The sequence below is a fragment of the Stegostoma tigrinum genome, chromosome 29 (assembly GCF_030684315.1).
Source record: "Stegostoma tigrinum isolate sSteTig4 chromosome 29, sSteTig4.hap1, whole genome shotgun sequence".
Classification (NCBI taxonomy): Eukaryota; Metazoa; Chordata; class Chondrichthyes; order Orectolobiformes; family Stegostomatidae; genus Stegostoma; species Stegostoma tigrinum.
This window is the reverse complement of record NC_081382.1, coordinates 19123699-19144591: the sequence shown is the minus strand read 5'-3', so window position 1 is coordinate 19144591 and position 20893 is coordinate 19123699. Positions and strand designations below refer to the sequence as shown.

The 20893-nt window shown below is 39.1% G+C and overlaps 1 protein-coding gene across 3 annotated transcripts in view; it reads right to left on the bottom strand.

Moving 5' to 3' along the window:
- Positions 1 to 20893, bottom strand: part of LOC125465447 (syntaxin-binding protein 1) — a 111956-nt gene continuing 91063 nt past the window's right edge. For 2 of the 3 annotated variants that reach the window (XM_048558981.2, XM_048558979.2), the window contains exons 13-20: positions 20316 to 20396; positions 17898 to 18036; positions 16280 to 16389; positions 10370 to 10471; positions 5341 to 5426; positions 2886 to 3040; positions 2155 to 2280; positions 1 to 1292 (exon numbers count right to left, since the gene is read on the bottom strand). In XM_048558981.2, the coding sequence (XP_048414938.1) occupies positions 2171 to 2280; positions 2886 to 3040; positions 5341 to 5426; positions 10370 to 10471; positions 16280 to 16389; positions 17898 to 18036; positions 20316 to 20396 (783 nt within the window). In that variant the 3' untranslated portion in view covers positions 1 to 1292; positions 2155 to 2170. The remainder of the gene's footprint in view (positions 1293 to 2154; positions 2281 to 2885; positions 3041 to 5340; positions 5427 to 10369; positions 10472 to 16279; positions 16390 to 17897; positions 18037 to 20315; positions 20397 to 20893) is intronic. The other variant, XM_048558980.2, reaches the window with a different exon arrangement.

Below are 20893 nucleotides of genomic sequence, written 5' to 3'. Positions count from 1 at the left end.
TCTCATCAGATTCAATTTATTTGTCCGTTTCAGTACCATAAAGTACAGTTTGTGCTTGAACACTTTGAATGCAGAATCCAATTTATTTTAAAGAGACATGGGATCAAGACAGACTAAGTTCTCAGATAAATAACTTCAATATAAATATGACTTGACACAGTGATCATACACAACAGCAAAATAAGCTTTTTGCATCACAAAGCAGTCAGTGCAATACACAGCCTTTGCTCTGGTAACTGAACAAGCAGAGACTGGTCGATAATATGCCTTTCAACAAATGGAAGATGTAGCAATGCCCAGAAGAAAACTTTTCCTCAATAACCACAAACGAGCGTAACACAACAATACAGACACAGGGCACAGACGCTCATAAATTAAAATAGGCTACTTCACATTTTCATCAGTGGACTATACAGTAACAAAATGGCATACACACTACACATTTCAGTGCATAATGTTCTCTGTTGATACTAACCAATGAAACGGCATTTTACTAAATACAATACTGAAATACCATTGGCCCTTTCTGCAAGCATGACTTTGACACTACACATTAAAGATGAGGAATACTTCAGTTTGAAAATTAGTGGAGGAAACTGTTCAAAAATTTTGATTCAAATACCATCTTTAACAGAAAGGTTTCTCAATGATCTCATGCCACTTGGTCAAACATAATTTCCATAAACCTTGGTCCAAAGCAAATTGGGATGAACTCTGTTGTACCTCTGGGATGTAGAAGTCTTCAAAAGGTAGCATTACACTGAATATTAAACAATCAATCTCATGCTGTGTAGTTGAAGACTATTAATAAAATATTTCTCATTCATAGTCTTACAAATTCTAACTTGGCTTGAACTGTTTATTAATTGAAAATTAACCTCATGCATCTTGTTCCTCCACTAATAAAAATGTACACTAAATAAACAAACATAACTCTATCATTTACACATGTCCTAGCAGTACTCCGAGCATCCTTATAAGATTTGGTAATTACAGTATTATGTAGCTTTTTAATTGTTTCAAAACGTTGCATCCATTGTTAAACAGGTTTAGCTAAGTTCACTAGCTTTATTATTTTTAGCTCAATGCATACATGTTGAATTACAAAGGTTGCAACACCAAAACTTCACAGGTAATAATATTCTCCTCACTGGGAAGGAAACATTTGTAAATAAGAATGTGTGAACGTCTTGATGCATGGCTTCACTCTTAACTGCTAGCTTCTTCATCTGGCTTATTCATTTTCTTTAACGAGTTAAGTAACTTCTGGGGAGTGAGAATGTGTGTTGATCCTGCAGTTGTGAGACATAATACAGTTTAGATTGGTGAAAGTGCAAATTTTATCATAAACCAAATTAAGGTAACTTTTCAGAATAATGTTTTAAAAATGCAGTACCTCTTTCCCTGGAATATTGAAATTCAATTATCCATTTTACTTATGGAAATCAACTTTGTGCTTGCAAATGCTTTCAATGACTTTGTATCATCTAAATAGTGTCTTGTCTGGATAAAAAAGTCAATGTTATAACAACTACTTCTGGTGATAGTGTTAACTTGAGGCAAAGGGATGCTGCAAATTTAATAGCATTGCAGATAATTACTAGAATTCACAATTTTTTTTGGAAAAGTAACTTTGAAGATGCTAAAATCTAGGAAAGGGCGAGCTTTTAATAGGAAGGAAATGTTTCACAAGATTATTTTAAGTAAAGGATGAGTTTTTTTTTAAACAAGCAATTTGCATTAACCCTTTGCAGTAGCATTTCTCTGCAGAAATATACATTTTTAAATTTATTTTCAAATGAAGTCATTTTTTTACATGAGTTTGATTCTTTTATCAACAATTTAATATTCCTACCAAAATTCTGACCATACATGTCAGGATCTGTATTTTGTATGCAAGAAAAATGCCTGAACCATCTTAACAGTATTCAAAGGGTTAAGTAGAAAAGTTTGAACTATAACAATATTACATTTATTAAATAACAATTTAAATCTTTTTGTCATATTTAAGACCTTCTGCTTTAAAAGTTACAAGTTGTACAAACAGTTCATTACTTTTTTTAATTATAAAAATGCAGTTGTGAAAGAAAAGTTTTAGTAGAGTAAGCAAAGAAAATCTTTCAAAAGAGAAGAGTTTCTTTTTTGACGTTTTACTTTTTATTTGCCTTTTTCACTCCTCTTTGGGAGCCTGATCCTCAAATGTAACCCTAGAGGACTCCCTGAAGTCCGGGTGTCTCAGATCCATGAGAAATTTTGTAGGAGTGATAATGTGGGTAGAACCTGTGAGAGAACAGAGGCCAGCTAACACCCTTACAACTTGCCCATTTATGCCAAAATTAACTTTCCTGGGAAGAGAAGATGCGCGGAATAAATATACATGCAAATTTACACAAAGTTTGCATCTTTCTGTTCTCACTGGGTTTCTCCCCAAGCTGAAGTCACTGTGAGGAATTCAAAATAACTCTGTCCTGAAGCCCTATAGTAGGCTATCACTGTGAATGAGGAGTTAAGCCAGGGCTTCAAGGCAGATGACCCAGAAGCAAAGGAAAGACTCAAACATAGCCACAGAACAACCACTGGTAGAGACAGCAGAAAACAGTTGTGGTTAATGGACAATAGATCTATCAAAGCATAGCAATAGCAACAATAATAAGCATGTGAAGTGACATTCAAGAGAAAAGCAAAGCATGTAGATGCTAAACGCTACTAGTTACAAAGACATCATTAAGCATTTATTTTAGTTTTACAGCTAAAAGTTCAGCATATATTAGGAAATGAAAGGTTTTTTAATTAACTGGATTACGTGAAACAATTCTTTGTAAGGAATGAACTTAAACCAACTTACCACCGTTAAATAAAGTGACGGCTGAGGTTACAGTGCTTACCTATTAACACCTCCCATTTTCCATTGGCCTGTGTGACCTCATAAGCACAGCGCATCTCAGAGCATGAGGTTCCTCCAATGATGAAGATGATGAGGCGTGGCCCTGTCCTGTACTCCCCGGGTGTTTTATTTTTATGCCAGTGGCCATATCGGGCACTACATAAAAATAGTTACAGTAATGTCAACAATTGTAATAAATCACTACAATCATCAGCCACATGTTTAGACAGAGTTCACCTTCATGATATTAATATTACAGAACTATCCCAATACATTTCTTTAAAATTGACCTATTTTCCAGAATTCTTGTGTTCAATATTGCAGATTCAGGGATGATTCTCCCCACTAAGTTTGAAAGTTGAAACACAGAATTTGGACAATATATTCTCCTAATAGTTGTTCTTCACTCCCTCCTTTGGTCTTTTTAGTCTCTCTTGTTTATTTCTGTTATTCCACATCCCTCCAGTCCAGCTGCAACACAGGCATCTTCTTAACTATGTGGAAAATTGCCCAGGTACATCATGCACTCAAGAAGCAGGACACATCCAAACCAATTACCACCCAATCAGTCTGCTCTCAATCATCAGAAAGTGATGGGAGCGGTTGTCAACAGTGATACCAAGTGGCACTTGGTCAACAATATCCTGCTCACTGATGCCCAGTTTGGCTTCCACCAGCGCACTAGACTCCTGATCTCATTACAGCCTTAGTCCAAACATGGTTAAAGGAGCTGAACTGTGGTGAAGTGAGAGAGACTGCCTTTGACACCAAGGCAATATTTTGACCTAAAGGAAGTCAGTGAGAATCAGGGGAAACTCACTACCACTTGGAGTCATACCTGGCACAAAGGTTTTGTGGGTGTGGTCAATCATCTCAGCTCCAGGACACTACTGCAAGAATTCCTCAGGGCAGTGGTCTGCACCCCAACTATATTGAACTGTTACATCAACAACCTTCCCTCCCCCTCCATCCTCGTCCATTCTCGTCCACTGTCTTCTCTTGCTATGTTATCTCTATTATGTGTTCTATCTATTTGTTTTTGCTGTATATTTTCATTTCAACTTTAGGAATTATGTTATCTATTAAACTGACTGCAAGGTGCTGGAGTGAAGCAGGCTTAACTTTAAATCTCTAATTCATCACAAATAAAGGAGGAAAATGCAAATGTTATGCCAGTACAGTCAACAATCTGTAGGTTACTCATACAGTTACTGAAGCATTCATCAGCCTTTTTTATTGTCCCCAGGTCAGGCCCTTTATCGAGACAGGTGTCAGCACTGATGAGCCAAATGTTTGGCCACCCAAGAAGGCAGTTTATATAATCTTTTTTAGCCAACACGTTGACAAGAAATGTTTGGGTGGAATGGCTTGGCATAATATTACATACTGGAGAAATGATATTTTGCCAGGATGTAAGCAGACACATCCACTTGCTAAAGACCACAAGCAAGATTTCTGAAGAAGCTTCTAGGCCCAAAACATCAGCCTTCCTGCTCCTCTGATGCTGCTTGGCCTGCTGTGTTCATCCAGCTTTACACCTTGTTATCTAAGCAAGATTGTTGAATGTGACTTAGGTTTGCATCCAAATGCAGATATTTCATACAACTAATATCTGACAATTCTAGGCATATCCAAGTAAGATATATTAAACATGAGCAATTTAAAGCCAGGAATTATTCAGGGCCATTGTAACCTCTAAGTAACATACTTGAGATGTGAGCATATAACCCAGGCTAAAACGTCGACATGATGCTGACGGAGTCCTGCACTATTGGAGGTGTTGACTTTTGGAAGAGATATTAAAATTAAAGCTCTGCCTACTCTAATACTAGTTAAAAGAAAATAGAGGACTTTCCCCAGTGACCTGATCAACACTTAACTTCCAACATCCCTGAACATCTCATTTGACGATTAACCTCATGCTGTTATGAGACTCTACTGTGTCAAATAGGTTGCCACATTTCCTATACTAATATAAGTTAAAAGTATTTAACTGTAAACTGTTCTGGGATGCCTTGATGCTGTGAAACATACAAGTTAATTGCAAGGCTTTTCCTTTTGCAATGAACATCTTAGTTTTAAGAGGCCTATTTCATCTGTTTCTTCAGATGTCCCATCAACGTACATTTCCCCTCTGCAGTGAAGTTACTTTCCCTCATCAATCCTCCTTCCCACCTCTTTAGTAGGATGATGTTGACAGGGGAATCTGACCAGAACAAAATCTCACCTCCACATAGTATACTTTGCTAGTTTCTTTCGGATTAATGTGCTTCTGAGCTGACCAAGAAATGGTCTTGAGCCAAAACAACAGTTTAGCCACTTGTTCTGCTCAAAATGCCACATTGGTCTTTGCAGGCTGCCTGAGTGAGCATTTCAGTGCAGCGAACATTAAAAGATGTCTTACTGGCAAAAAAGCAATATGAGCACCTAATTCAAACAGCATATAGAGGCAATACCTGACTGCAGTGGCACTGAAAGAGGCAGTAGAACGAGCAGAAATGTATGGGTAATGTTTAGTGTCCAATTTGTCATCAATGGCATCCTAGAGAGGAAACATTTAGGATGAATATTAATCATTGCACATTCGAAGTCACACATTGTCTTTCTGCTTTAGTATATAATTACTCTGAGGAAACAATACTATACATCATTGAGCTATTTTTTTAAAAGTCTCACCTAATTACATAACTGCAGTTTGTTTTCTTTACACATATATTATTTGTGCAAATGCTTTTTGGAAAGTAAAGCCCGATAATAAATCACTGTAAAAATGTGTAATACCTTGCAGCTCATTAACAGAACCAAAAATCTTTATAAAATGATCAGTATTGTCTATTACCTTAATCATTCTGCTGTGTCACCCCCCTTGTTGTTTTAATAGGAAAGGTAAGGTTCAGTACAAGACTTGGCAGCCCAGAACACCACACGTGTAGTTCCAATTTGGTGATGAATTAATTGATCTCAAAATGATCAGTAAAAGTGATGATATAGTTACCGTTAAAGCCCCAGGACTGGGGAGGAAATGGCTACAAAGTTTGGAAGTAGGCAATTCAGCCCATCAAGTCACACTGACCCTCCAAACAGCATCGCACCCACCCTGTAACCCTGCATTCCCCATGGTTAATCTACCTAGCCTGCATATCCCAGGACACCATGAGCAATTTAGCATGGCCAATCCACCTACCTGCACATCTTTGGACAGTGGGAGGAAACTGGAGCACCCAGTGGAAACCTACGTATACACCAGGAGAAGGTGCAAACTCAACACAAACAGTTGCTGGAGGATGGAATCGAAGCTGGGTCACTGGCTCTTGCAACAACAGTGCTAACCATTGAGCCACCATGACAGCCAATCAAGCACTGGATTTAAACTTTGTTAATCCTCTGATCCTATTATAATCCAGATAAAAGAAAGATCTAAAGAGAGACAAATGAAATCTGTGGGGACAGGAGAAAAAGTCTCTAAAAAACAGCACTGAGTTACACGCCTGTGCTACTTGGTTAAGTCTTTAGTGAGTGTGCAGAAGCTGGATGGCAATGAACTTAATGGGGATAATACATTGCTTTATCCTGAGAGTTAAGTTCCATGTTCACTGTGAGTATACAGTTCCAGCAGCCTATAACCCAGTCATACAGCCTAGCTCATCTAAAGCTGTACTTTAACTGAATTGGACATCAATTGCCAAGGCAAACGTGGTGAAGTAATTTTTGCGGAGTGCTCAAAACAATTCCATTAAATTCTCCAATATATTGAATTATTATTGTTGTCTAAGGGCTTTACCACCCTAGAGCAAGCTTATGGGCATGTTCTGGATATGTTTGTCACTGCAGTGAAGCAATAGAAATGATCTCTCAACAGAAAAATCCAGTAATAGGGAAAACAAGCTTTCAATAGAAGTAGTGCTTGCAGACGAAACCCATCAGTAAGCAAGAGGATACATCCAGATCAAGCACACATGAAAAATGGTCCATGACCAGACACTATCACTGTGAGAAAAGAATTAAACATTTTGTTTCTACCTGAAACATTAAATTAAGAGTTCTAATGGTGATTTAATAATTTTAAAACTATTTACTAGCTGATAAAGTTAACAACAAGTAAGTTAAGAATAGTCTTCAGAAACAAGCTTAGAGTAAATCACTTGCAGTGGAGAAATTGGGAATAAAAATTTAAGGTTTTAGCGAAGATTTGTAGCTCAGGTTGTGGGTGAAGTTGGTGACTTGCTCGCTGAGCTGGCTTGCTTTCATTAAGACATTTCATCACCATGTGAGGTAACATCATCAGTGAGGCCTATGATGAAGTGACATTGTTCTACTCTCTTGGAATTCATCTTGTCCAGTCCATTATGGTGAATAGTGTCATTTCACTTCTGTTCTGTATGGGTTTGTATTTGGGGTCCAATTCTAGATGTTTGTTGATTGCATTATGGGTTGCGAACCATGCCTCTAGGAATTCCCATGCATATCAATGTTTGACTTGGGCTACTATGGTTAAGTTGACCCAGTTAAACTGATGGCCTTCATTGTCCGAGTATACCGATATTAAGGAATGTTCATCATGTTCTTTTGCTGCTGACTGATGTTCGTGTATTCTCATGGCTAGTTTCCTTCCTGTCTGTCTGATGTAATGCTTGTGGCAGTTATTGCATGGTATTTTGTAAGCTACATTGATTCTGCATTTTGTGGGAATGGGGTCTTTAAACCTTGTGAGTGTTTGTCGTAGCATGGCTGCGGGCTTGTGTGCTACCATGATTCCTAGTGGTCATAGGAGTCTCATCAGTTCTTGATGTAGGGCCATGTTGCCAGTGTGTTAGAGCACATTGTGTCCTCTTGTTGTTGTTCATTTAGTAGACACCTGCAAATGAATTTGCAGGGATATCTGCTCATAGCGAAGATTTTGTATAGGTGGTCTGCCTCTTTCCTGCGTAGTTCTGGCATGCTGCGGTGCTTGGTAGCCTGTTTAAATAGTGTCTTAATGTAGCTTTGTTTGTGGACGTTGGGGCAGTTACTGTGGAAGTTTAGGATGTGATCAGTATGGGTTGCTTTCCTGCACACTGAGGTTTGCAACTCCTCTTTGGTCATGGGATAAAAATTGTTTATTGGAATTTGAAACTTCAGAACCCAATCAGTGAAGTTAGTTAAATCTTTATTATTTCAACAATTTGAGAGAGAAGTTGAAGTTTGGTTCACTAACAAACAATTTTTATCAATTTTAATCACAAAAAACAAATCAGCAATAAAGAGGTGATGTTGAACTCAGTCCAAAAATACCTCAAATGCAAAGAATTTCAGCATCAATAATGTCACAGCAGCCATACTTAATACAGACAAACTATCATTGAGTCATAATTTAATGTCACCATTTTGAGAAAGTTGTTAGTCTCAAGTCTTTTAGAAATTCTCCATCAATTGTCGAAAAGGAATATTTCCATTCATCTCAGATCAAATTAGTAAAGCATGACCAAACGGCAAATTTAACGTACCAGAGACATTACCACTTCCAATTTTTGTACTACCACGTCAAAGATTCAACAACAACTTTAACCAATGAAGAATAAAAGACAATAAAATAAGCATAGCACAAGGAAATCCAGGCAAAGAAAAAAATTGACAACTTCAATTGTTGGTCAACAACCAATCAATGCAACAAAATTCACCTCTACTGATCTTACCGTCATAAAAATTCAAGCTATCAATCCATTTAATAGATCATCACATCACTAAATGTGGAACACATAATTCCTAAGGTTTTGAACATCAAATGAGGACAAAGTTAGCAAACATCTCTACTACATGGGAACAACATCAAATTATGAGTCATGTAGCCAACTGATCAATGAAACCAAATCTATGCTGGAAAACTTTCTAACCATTTTTCATCAATATTTCACTTCAAAACCAAAAGGGGCACTGAGATCACACTTCAATAGCAGATACCAGCTCCTAGGATAGACTCTGGGTAGCCTCATTACTATCCAAATGATGCAACTATGAAGGTTTACTTGTAATAGAATCAATGCAGGTTTCAATGCAGCAATAGTCATTGATATACAGTCTACAAACATTTCATAAAGCAAACATTCTGTGAGAATGGGGAGCACTTAAAACACATGGCGTTTGATCAGAGAAGAGAAACTTCCCATCTGAAGAATGTACTGTTACGTAACAACATCAATGTAAAACATTAACCAATCCAACACTACAGTATCTTGTCACAAGTGTGATTCCAAACCCTACATCAGCAAAGGCAAAACTGTCCAGTCTTGTATCAACATGTTAATTGTAGGAAAATATATCATACCTTGAAGAGGTACTAAAGTCTAAAGAACAGACCAAGCATCAAAACAAATAATTCTCAAGTCATCACGCACATAAATGATTTCGATTTGAACATTTTTGAAGAACAGGTAAATTTGCAATGTAGCAAGTTTTTTTTATTAGGAGAACAACTACATATGGATGAACAACTTACTCCTTTTCTCAGAGAATTAACAACGTTGTTCAATTAGGTGCTAACACTGGAAAAGAAACAGTTCGACTTTCCTATTCATTCCTGCAGTTCCATCAGCACAAGACACTTCAGCAAACACTATTTAATCTAACGAAAGCTAGTAAGAAATGAAAGCTCACCAACTTTACCTCAAATGTTTCTACACCTTGAAATTGACTTTCCTGGCCTCCCCAACACAGATAATCATGGGGAGAGTCAGGGATACAAAGGAAAAATGTTCAGTAAATCTTGCAAAAAAGTAGTCAAAGTAGCTAATTTGTGAATGATTAATATTTTATGTAATGTTTATGATGGTGGGGTAAAAGCTAGAAGCGGCAGTAAGACCCTGGCGGGACCCCATAATTGTCATCAAGCTGCTCCTCACTGACATAAATAGCACAGTGTGTGCGGAGTTAACGGGGAAAAGAGAGTAACATAGAAGCCTAGATAATAAAATGCGAGGCTGGATGAACACAGCAGGCCCAGCAGCATCTCAGGAGCACAAAAGCTGACATTTCGGGCCTAGACCCTTCATCAGAGAGCTCTCTGATGAAGCGTCTAGGCCCGAAATGTCAGCTTTTGTGCTCCTGAGATGCTGCTTGGCCTGCTGTGTTCATCCAGCCTCACATTTTATTATCTTGGATTCTCCAGCATCTGCAGTTCCCATTATCACTAACATAGAAGCCTGATGTTCAGCATGTAAATAGTAGAATTACATACAGAGAAACATTCATGGCAGATGAACTAGCATTAGGGGATACAGTTCATGATATAAGCCTTTGATAACATGTAAGATGAGAGACTTGTATATTTGTGATGTAGTCTTTAGTCTAAATATGTAATAAACAGGGAGATATGGGGAGACGCCCAAGCTTCAATCTTGTCTTCTCCTCAACCAGTCTGTTTTGAAACTATACTCCAAAATGTTGACATAAAATGATATCATTAAAGAATGATTTATTTTTCACTTATTGAGTCAACCAAAGGCCACCAACCTCCATGATGTCCTTGATGAGTGGTGTCCATCGAGACAGCTGATAGGTCTGTTCACTGATACGCTCTTTACGCTCTGGCTTGTTCCTACGACGTAAGGTTGACTAAACACCAAGAACAGAATGTGAATCCTCTTTTATTATCATTGAGAAAGTGTACATGTTTTGACAATTTCGTAAAGATTCTTTAGTGCTGATGACAGCTAAGAGTGTGATATGATTTTAAAGCTTCTGTATATGTCTCAATTTGAGAAGTTTGTCAACTGATCGACTAGGCCAATACACTTAAAACCAATAATTCAAGTAATGCTGCCAGCTTAATTTTTGTCCTGTATGCTCAAGTAGATCTCTGGGTGTTGGGTCTGATAGATTAGATTTCAAAATCATCTGAAGACAAGACAGCATTAGTTTATGAATCTATTCCTAGTTTACGTTGAATTTTAGACCACAGGAATACATTGTTTAGCTTGACCTGTGCAATATAAATCCCCTCTCACTTTAATTATTCTAATTCTGTCAGCATATCCTCCAATTCCTCTTAGAAACTGGAACTTCATTTTCCTACTTTCTTTTTGGTGTTAATACATTTAGCTGAGACAGCTTTGAACTTCTCTCTATATATCCGAAAATAAACAACCTGTAACGAACAACGACAAATGGAAAATTAGCACTTTGAAGATTACCAGGCTACTGGTACTACATGCCCCTGAGGAAAAACACTTACAATAAAAGCTGACCTCAAGCCAAGTGTGGGCAAGGTGGCAATGGGTTTATTAACTTTCTGAGTCATTGTGCCATGCCCATTGGCTGGAAGGATTCGAGTGGATGACAGACATCGAGTTTCTCAACAAGTCCACATCAGGCAGCAGGCTCAGAAGACAGCTGACTCCTTAGGATGGAATTACATCAATAAGTGCTGGAGAAACTCAGAAGATAGGAGCGAAACCTACATTTCCAGCCCAGTATGACTCCACTTCAAATGGAAGATGAACCAGGAGAGGGCAAGAAAACCCAATGAGCCCTGCAGGTGAAGATAAGGATGCTATCTCCATCACTTCAATCTATTAACGGTCAAATACTGGTTTTGTCTCATTAACTATTGTAGCATATCTAAACTGCTGCCCTTAAACTTTACTTGGAAGTATCTGAGAATCCCTAATGAATGGTTGACTGCCTATATTGAGTTTAGTCGTACAATCATAGAGATATAGAGCACAGAAACAGACCCTTCAGTCCAACTTGTCCATGCCATCCAAGTTTCCCAACCTAAACTAGTCCCACTTGCCTGCATTTGGTTCGTATCCCTCTAAATCCTTCCCACTCAAATAGCTGTTCAAACATCTTTTAAATGTTGTAACTGTACCTTCATCTACCACTTCGTCTAGCAGTTCATTCCACATACAAACCACTCTCTGTGCGGAGAGGGTGCCCCCCCGAGTAACTTTTTTAAGTCTTCCTTCTCTCACCTGAAAAAATGTGTTTTGAACTCCCCCAACCTAGGTAAAAGACCTTTTGCTACTCACCTTATTTCTGCCACTCCTGATTTTATAAACGTCAATAACCTGAACCTCTTATGCTCCAATGAAAAAAGTCCCAGCCAATCAGCATCCCCTCATAACTTAAACCCTCCAGACCCGGCAACATCTTTGTAAATCTTTTCAGCACCCTCTCCAGTTCAATAGTGTCCTGCTCGCAGCAGGGCGACCATAAGTGACTTGTCACTTATCTCAAGAGGGTTGTAATATAAAAAGCAGTGATGTGCTTCTGACACTTTATAAGGCTCTAGTTAGGCCCCATTTCCAATTTTGGGCCCCAGACCTCAGGAAGGACATACTGGCACTGGAGCGTGTCCAGCGGAGATTCACATGGATGATCTCTGGAATGGTAGGCCTGACATACGTTGAACAGCTGAGGATCCTAGGATTGTATTCATTAGAGTTTAGAAGGTTGAAGGGCGATCTAATAGAAACATACAAGATAATGCATGGTTTAGAAAGGGTGGACGCTGGGAAGTTGTTTCCGTTAGGCGGGGAGACTAGGACCCGTGGGCACAGCCTGAGAATTAGAGGGGGTAAACTTAAAATGGAAATGAGGAGACATTTCTTCAGCCAGAAAGTGGTGGGCCTGTGGCATTCATTGCCACGGAGCACAGTGGAGGCCGGGACGTTAAATGTCTTCAAGGCAGAAATTGATAATTTCTTGATCTTGCAAGGAATTAAGGGCTATGGGGAGAGTGCGGTTAAGTGGAGTTGAAATGCCCATCAGCTGTGATTAAATGGTGGAGTGGACCTGATGGGCCGAATGGCCTTACTTCCACTCCTTTGTCTTATGGTCTTATAACTTGGTATTCCATAAGTGGCTTCACCAACGTCAACATGATGTTCCAACTTCTAAACTCAATGGTCCAAGCATTGAAGGCAAGCATACAAACACCCTTTTAACGACCTGTCTATCTGTGACACAACCTTCAAAGAATTACGTACCCGAACCCGTAGGTCTCTCTGTTCAGCAACACACCCTAGGGCCCTACCATTAACTGAATAATTGCCTTTGTTCGTTTTACCAAAATGCAACATCTCACATTTATCCAAATTAAACTCCACTCCTCAGCCATTGGTTCAAATGATCAAGGTCCCGTTGTAATCTTAAATAAACTTCTTCACTGTTGACTATATCACCAAGTGATATCTGAAACTTAATAAGCATCCCTACTAAACTCTCACCCAAATCATTTATATAAATGATGAAAAGCAAAGGACCCAGCACCCATCCCTGCGGAACACTGCTGATTGCAGGCATCCAGTTTGAAAAGCAACCCTCCACCACCACTCTCTGCCTCCTGTAACTAAACCAATTTTATATCCAATTGGCAAATGCACCCTGAATCCCATGTGATCTGACATTACTAATTAGTCTACCAGGTAAGAACCTTGTGAAAGGCTTTAAAGTTCAAGTAAACAACTATTACCGCTCCACCTCATCAATCTTCATGATTTATTCCTCAAAAAAACTCAATCAAGTTTGTGAGACATGGTTTCCTATGCAGAAAGCCTTGCTGACTGTCCCTGATCAATCCCTGCCTCTCCTTGCATGTAAAACCGATCTTTCAGAATCTCCTGCAACAACCTACCTACCACTGATGTCGGACTCACCAGTCTATAGTTCCCAAGCTTCTCCTTACAGGCTTCCTTCAATAAAGGTACATTGGCCAACCCCCAGTCCTCTGGCTTCTCATCCATGGCTGCAGATGATACAAATATCTCTGCTAGAAGCCACGTAATTTCTTCCCTAACTATCCACAATGCCCTGGGATGCACTTGATCAGGTCCCAGGGATTTATCCACTCATGTTTTTTAAGACCACCAGCACCCCCTCTTCTGTAATGCAGACTGTTTTCAAGACATCAATATTTATTTCCCCGAGTTCCCTAGCTTCTATTTCTTTCCCCACATTAAAAACTGATGCAAAATACTCATTTAGCATCTCTCCCATTTCCAGCGGTTCCACATATAAACAATCTTGTTGATCTTTAAGGGGCCCGCTTCTCTCGCTAGTTGCTCTTTTTCTCTTAATGTACATGTAATACCTCTTTGGATTACCCTTAACCTTATCTACCAAGGCTATCGCACATCCCCCTTCTGTCCTCCTGATTTCCACCTTAAAAATGCCCCTGCACCCCGTACACTCTTCAAGAGATTTACTTTATCCAGTTGTCCACACCTAATATATGACTCCTTCTTATTCTTGACCAGATCCTCAATATCTTTATTCATTCATTGTTCCCTACCCCTACCAGCCTTACTTTCACTCTAATAGAACATCTTGCTTGTGAACTCTCATTACCTCAATTTTGAAAACTTCCCACCTGCCAGTAGTCCTTTTACCCATGAACGAAGTATTCCAATCAACTTTTGAAAGTTCCTATCTCTTATTGTCAAAATTTGCCTTACCCCTATCAAGAACTTTAACTTTTATACAAGGCTTATCCTTTTCCATAACTGTTTTAAAACCAATAGAATTATGATCACCAGTCCCAAAGTGCTCCCTCCACGAACACTTCACTCACTTGCCCTGCCTTATTTCCTAAAAGAAGGTTAAGTTTGGCTCCTTAGATAGTATGTAGATGTACTAGTAGGTACATCTACATAGTGATATTGAAAACTTTCTTGAACACATTTAACAAATTTCTTACTATCCAGGCCCTGCACACGATGGCAGTCCCAGTCTATGTTTGAAAAATTAAAATCCTGGACAATTATAATCCTATTATTCTTACACATGTCTGAGATCTCTCCACATATTTGCTTCTCAATTTCCTGCGACTATTGGGGGCCCTATAGAACAATCCCATCTCAGTGATCATCCTCTTCTTATTTCTGAATTCCACCCATATAGCTTCACTGACGGTCCCACAGAAATATCCCTTCCAGGTACGGGAGCAATGTTTTCCTTAATCAGAACTGCCACTGCCCCTCCTCTCTTGCCTCTATTTCTCATCTTCGTATAACATCCGTACCCCTGAATGTTGAGATGCCAGTCCTCTCCATCCCTCAGCCCTGTTTCTTTAATAGCTATGATACCCTAGCCCCATGTTCCCACAGATGCCCTGAGTTAATCTGTTTTACCTGTAAGACCTCTGGTGTTGAAATAAATGGACGTTTAATTATGCAGAGTTACTTTGTTCTCTACTTGATCTCGATTACGTTTTCCATTTAACTTGCCTTTTCAAAATTCAGAACCACCCGCATTGGTTTTTAGGATCCCCACACCCCACTCCTTACTAGTTTTAAAGACTCATGAATAGAACTAGCAAATCTCCGCACCAGGACATTGGTATCCCTCCACTTCAGGTGAAACCCAATCCTTTTGAACAGGTTTTTTCTGCACAGATCAGATTCAATGATCTAAAAATATGCATTATTGCCCACTGCACCATCTCCTCAGCCAGTGATTTATACAGTCTGAAACCCCAAAATTCTAGCACGTGGCGTAAGGAGTATGATCTCTGGAAGGCAGGTTTACTTCACTTTCGATTGAAGAAGTAGGAATTTAGATCACAGTCAAACACGTGAAATAGTCCTTAAGTGAAAAGAAAAGCTACAATGGCATTGGTATATGCTAGTAAACAGTTGACTATAAAAACTGGGGCAGTTGTATTAAAAGATGTACTGGGGTGGGGGGGTGACAATACAGAAATGTGACAGAGATTTTGAATCTAGTTTTGTTTGACTGTCTAAAGAGTTTCAGAAGGTTAAGATCAAGTTTGTAACAGTCCGGAATACGCAGTCTAACAGCATCCAGACATCCGCCTCACAGCTGACTAAAAAAATACAAGAAGTCAAAGGGGATTGAGGGGAAACCTAAAGGATGCAAGGGTAGCTCTGACAGAGTTAATTAAACAACAAAACCATAACAAATCACACAACGTATACACCAAAAGTTAGGCAATTTCAAACAAATTTGCCTTCAATGAGGAGTAATAGCTGCAACCTCTCCCTTCAATATTTTTTCTATTATCCAGCTGCTCATTAGACCCATATCACTAGGCATGTGCTCATGTGCTACATTGTACAGTTGTATGCAATATTTTAGTGGCAATGGAGCTTATATTATTTAAGAGAAAACTCAATCGCTTTTCCCACAGGGGGAACCTTCATGATGCTCCATTCTGCATCATAGCACTACATTCTGGTAGAGTCTTAATACTGGTATATCGAGGATCATCATCAATACCTTTCACATTAAGTTTTTTGAATGATTAGATTGTATCACAATTTTCTTTCAGAAAAAGATCTGTAATTTTGAAGGTGAAATATCCTTAAAAAAAGTTGAGATGGCAGCAATAAAGAAGTGTTTCTAAGCTGACTGTTCTACACAGATTAGGTACAAAGTTAATTAAACAGTGTAACATACATCTGTAATGATGGGGATTCCCAAGTGAGCCATGTTGTTAATGATCTCACTGTCCTCGGGTGGGATCTGGGCATGTTGAATCAGTTTGTTCAGATTCTCCTCAGTGATTCCTAATTTAGAATGAGAAGAAAAGAGATGTTTTAACTTCAAAATATTATTCTTTTACGAGGAATGTCCCACATCACTGCTATACTGATATGACTCCCCAACAATCACGCAAGATCCAGATGCAATATATTCTTATTAGCATGGAAGGAGGATGCATCATTTGTTGCCATCGATTCTCAATTTCAGTAGTGCCACTGCAAAGAGATTCGTAGCAGAAACCAGGTGCATCCCTGAATGAAAGCACAACCATTCCCAGGGTATATTCCCTCCGTCTCAAATATCAAAGCACAGGAAAAGAAGTTCCAGATATAGACTCCAGTCCATGATCTGACAAAAATATGTGGTGCAGAATGATTTCTTTGAAAGCAGAGCTAATGGCAAAAATAATTTAAGAACATCCTCCTTGGTGCCCAGATCTGTACAAATATGCAAAGCAACTAGCTGCAGTAGAACTGCTGCCTTAGAGGTGGAGTAGGCCCCTTTGTGTGGCCTTTTATTATCTTAGCTCCCTTCTTTCTAATTCCGATTCTGTGTCTTTGCTCCACTTGCTTTAACACCAGCTAGCAGGCTCATATTACCCACAAAGACCAAGTATGAGTCCCAATCAGTATACGTGAATTTAGTAATCGCAGTTCTTAGAGGTCATATTGACAGTGGATGCAAATGTAGAATCATAGAATGCCTACAGTATGGAAGCAGGCCATTTGTCCCGTCGAGTCCACACCAACCCTCTGAACAGCATCCCACACCAGACACAACCTCCGCCACCACCACCCTATCCTATCCCTGTAACCCTGTATATTCCATGCCTAATCCATCTATCCTGCACTTCCCTCGATGCTATGGACAATTTAGTATGGCCAATCCAACCAACCTGCACATCTTTAGACAGCGGGAGGAAATCCACGCAGACACAGGGAGAATGCGCAAACTCCACACGAACAGTTACCCAAGGCTGGGATTGAAGCCAGGTCTCTGGTGCTATGAGGCTGCAGTGCTAACCACCGAGCCACTATGCCTTGATCTCCATTGATTTTAACTTCCATTGTCTTTGGTGTAAATGAGATCAGGCAAGCGGTAATCATTGGCAGCTCATCTTACACTATTTCTCGAAGTCAAAATTACTCTACGCTAAGTTGTAGGTTGATAAAATTATTTCAATTACTCCATCAACCCATTCGTTCCACTCTTTTTGTCAGAAAAAGGTCATAATGACAGTGGATGCAAATGTAGAATCGTTCATAGAATCCCTACAGTATGGAAGTTCTGATTCACCTTTCACCCAGTCAGGTTATTTTCTGTTGCACTGTCACTGACATCTTTCAATGAACTGTCAGACATCTCACAAAGCAGCATGGTAGAAAACAAGTGATATGCATGTGAGTCATTCGCAGTGTTAGATATTGGCTAGTACTGAATCCTGTGTGATTAGCAGTGCTTGCAGTAACCTCCATTGTTAAGGTGCACAGGCAGACAGGCTGCATTTCTGATGTTAACCTTTCTTACTCACCATTCTTAAGGAAAATGTACAGAAGGATGATGCGAATTTTATCGTAAGTGGAAACGTTATTGTCCAGCAGTATAGGAACAATGGCTCTCATTGGATCCTTGATCTTCTCTCCCTCAGCATCAGTCCCCATAGCCAAATCCTAAAAAAATAAAATTTGCAACATTTTTGGAATGTTTCATTTTGCAAGCTTGGCTTGTAATTGCTCAGAATTTGTAAACTACTGAATTTCTCCCATATGCCAGTACTTCTGGTCACTCGTGAGATGTTAAATCTGACTGAACATTAAATATTGAGTAATGTATCTGCTGGACTTGAGGTTAGGTCACTAAATGGAAAAGCAGAACCTAGAAGCTTGTCTTTGGACAGTGCTGGTCTATATTGCAGTACATTTTTCACTTTAGCTGCTCAATATACGGTGGATTGGTACTGAGAAAAATTGTAGAAATTGAATGAGAAACTTCACATTGTTACTTTTGAAACTTCAATTCTCACAACTAACATACTTCTTAAAAACAAAAGTAATAGAATTGAAGAATGACATCAGGTTGTCATTCCTGAAGACTATACACCACCATCATTTTGGCTCCATAATGTACATGGGAACAGGAAAAGGGCTTGGTTTAGTGCCTTCAGTTGTTTGCTGTCATTCTCCCTGTCTTTATTCACGTATGAAGAATGATTCACAAAACAATAACTCTTTTTGTAATTTCCTACCCTGGAGGGCAGTGTAGACTCAATCAGTGAGTATGTTCAAGATTGAAATTCATAGATTTCTAGATACTGATGCCATCAAGGTCACATAGAGTAAGTGATAGTGAATTGGCAGCCTTTTTATGTCTTTCCCAATTTTTTTTCTTTATGTACATATCAATCAATTCACGATTACATGCATCACAATAATGCACAAAGTCATGAACCACCTCAGTTTGTTTAGGAGATGGACATGCGAAAGTTGGTGGGCTAGAAGGAGAAGAAAGGGGTATCCTATTTAACAAAAGTCTGACTTACAATTTCTATCCCATATAGAGGTGTAGTTTTAAAAATCCAACATGCAAGTATTTCCTGTGCTTACAAACAGTTCTGTTACATTGTCTTGCATTATTTTCCAACTTGTATATTAATCAACTTGCAAACAGACGCAGGAATGGAACCTGTTCGCGTCCCAGAGACTGCATGCAATTAGAGTCTTACTGAGGTACTGAGGGAGGCACTGTGCCTCATAATGAAGGACACTGGAATTTTATATATTGCAACTTAAAAATGTCTGCTGTACTAAGCTCGGCAATGTCGATATGACCTTAAAAACATTAATGCATCCTTTATAAAGAATTGCAGTGATATTCCTGTGGGAATTTGCATTACTATTAGGAATTTTAAACATAGCACAACTTTATTCCTTCTTGTTAAAAACACAGAGAGGCCTATCCTTGTTATTCTTGAAATTGATCCAAAGGATCCTGCATATTCACAAATCTGCCGAAAATATTTACAGATTTATGTGGTTAATGTATTTTAATAGTGGCCATCTCAATAAGGTGTCCCCCGGATTATTTTCAAACAAGAGGCTAACAAAGACATTAGCTCTTAGTCTTGATGGATGGCTGTTAAATAACCCATTGGTCAGCTGTTGTGTGTTTTTTTCTCTTTCTTTCTCCATATGGAAACAGCAGCTGACTCTTCCAAGTATTTCCTCATGATAATGATGAACTACAAGGATGTCATACCATCCCATGTAGGAATGTTCATCTTGAAAGCAAATTTCAAGAAGATGTAGATCTTGTTTCTGTGCACATGACAGGAGTGTCATATCCCACCAACTAGTTAATGCTGGCAGTGAGGGCAAACATTCAGTGTGGGCTAGTAGATGGGCAAAACATGGCAGTCAGGAAGCAAGGCCTCTTTAAGGTTCAAATCTCAGTAATACTGGGAGCAATTTTCAACTAATTCAGTTAGTGCAAAACTGCTACCATGAGCTACAATGTTCTTCTTGCTACCTTCCATGTTTTATTCTACATCAAAATCACATACAACAATATGGGGGGCAGAGTAAAACCAGGATTTGACCAGATCTCATCGGTTTCCCAACTTAGGAGTTGATACAGTGGGCTTCATTTTCTTGGTGAACTGTGGTCATTCTGTTTTCAGGTTTCATCAAGAGAAAAACATCTTGCTATTGCTAATTGCAGGTTGGCAGATGAGGGCAGTTATGGGGTGAGGAGAAGGTGCCAGACCCAATGAGAAATGGTCATCAGCAAGCCAAATGGTTTTAACAGAGCTCAGAGGAACACTCAACTCTCTGCTAAGAACTGGGAGATCAACAATTAGAGATCTTACCACATGTTAATGAAGCAGATGGAAATGTCAGATCACCTCTTACTTAACAGAAGTTAACAATCCTGAGTGGTTTCAATCTCTCACCTGTTCAACTCGGCACAGTTTATCTACAGTGCCCTGATAGTGTTTCATACAATCCTCAGCAAGGTGAAGATGGGTGGAATACTGCAAAACAAAAAAAAACGAAATGAACCAACAAATGTCAAACTAATGTGCTAGTACCATTTCAGTTTATCTGTAGGGAGGCTAATAGCCTAAACATATTATGAGAGTGTTAATGCAAAGACCTGGTAACGGTCTGGGGGCCTGAGTTTGAATCCTGACATGGCAGATGTTGGAATTTGAATTCAATAATTAAATGGAATTAGGAGACTAACAATGACCATGAAACCATTACCAATTGTTGGGAAAGCCATCTGGTTCACTAATGTCCCTTAGGGAAGGAAACTGCTGTCCTTGTCTGGTCTGGCCTACATGTGACTCCAGATCCACAGCAACATGCCTGACACTTAACTGCCCTCTGGGTAATTAGGAATGGGTAATAAATAATGCCCATAACCTGTGAATGAATTAGAAAAAGGTATTTCTTTGTATCCTACAGATACTTTTATCATTTAATTTGTGAGGTGTATGATGAGAAAATCCAAACCACTTACCTTGTT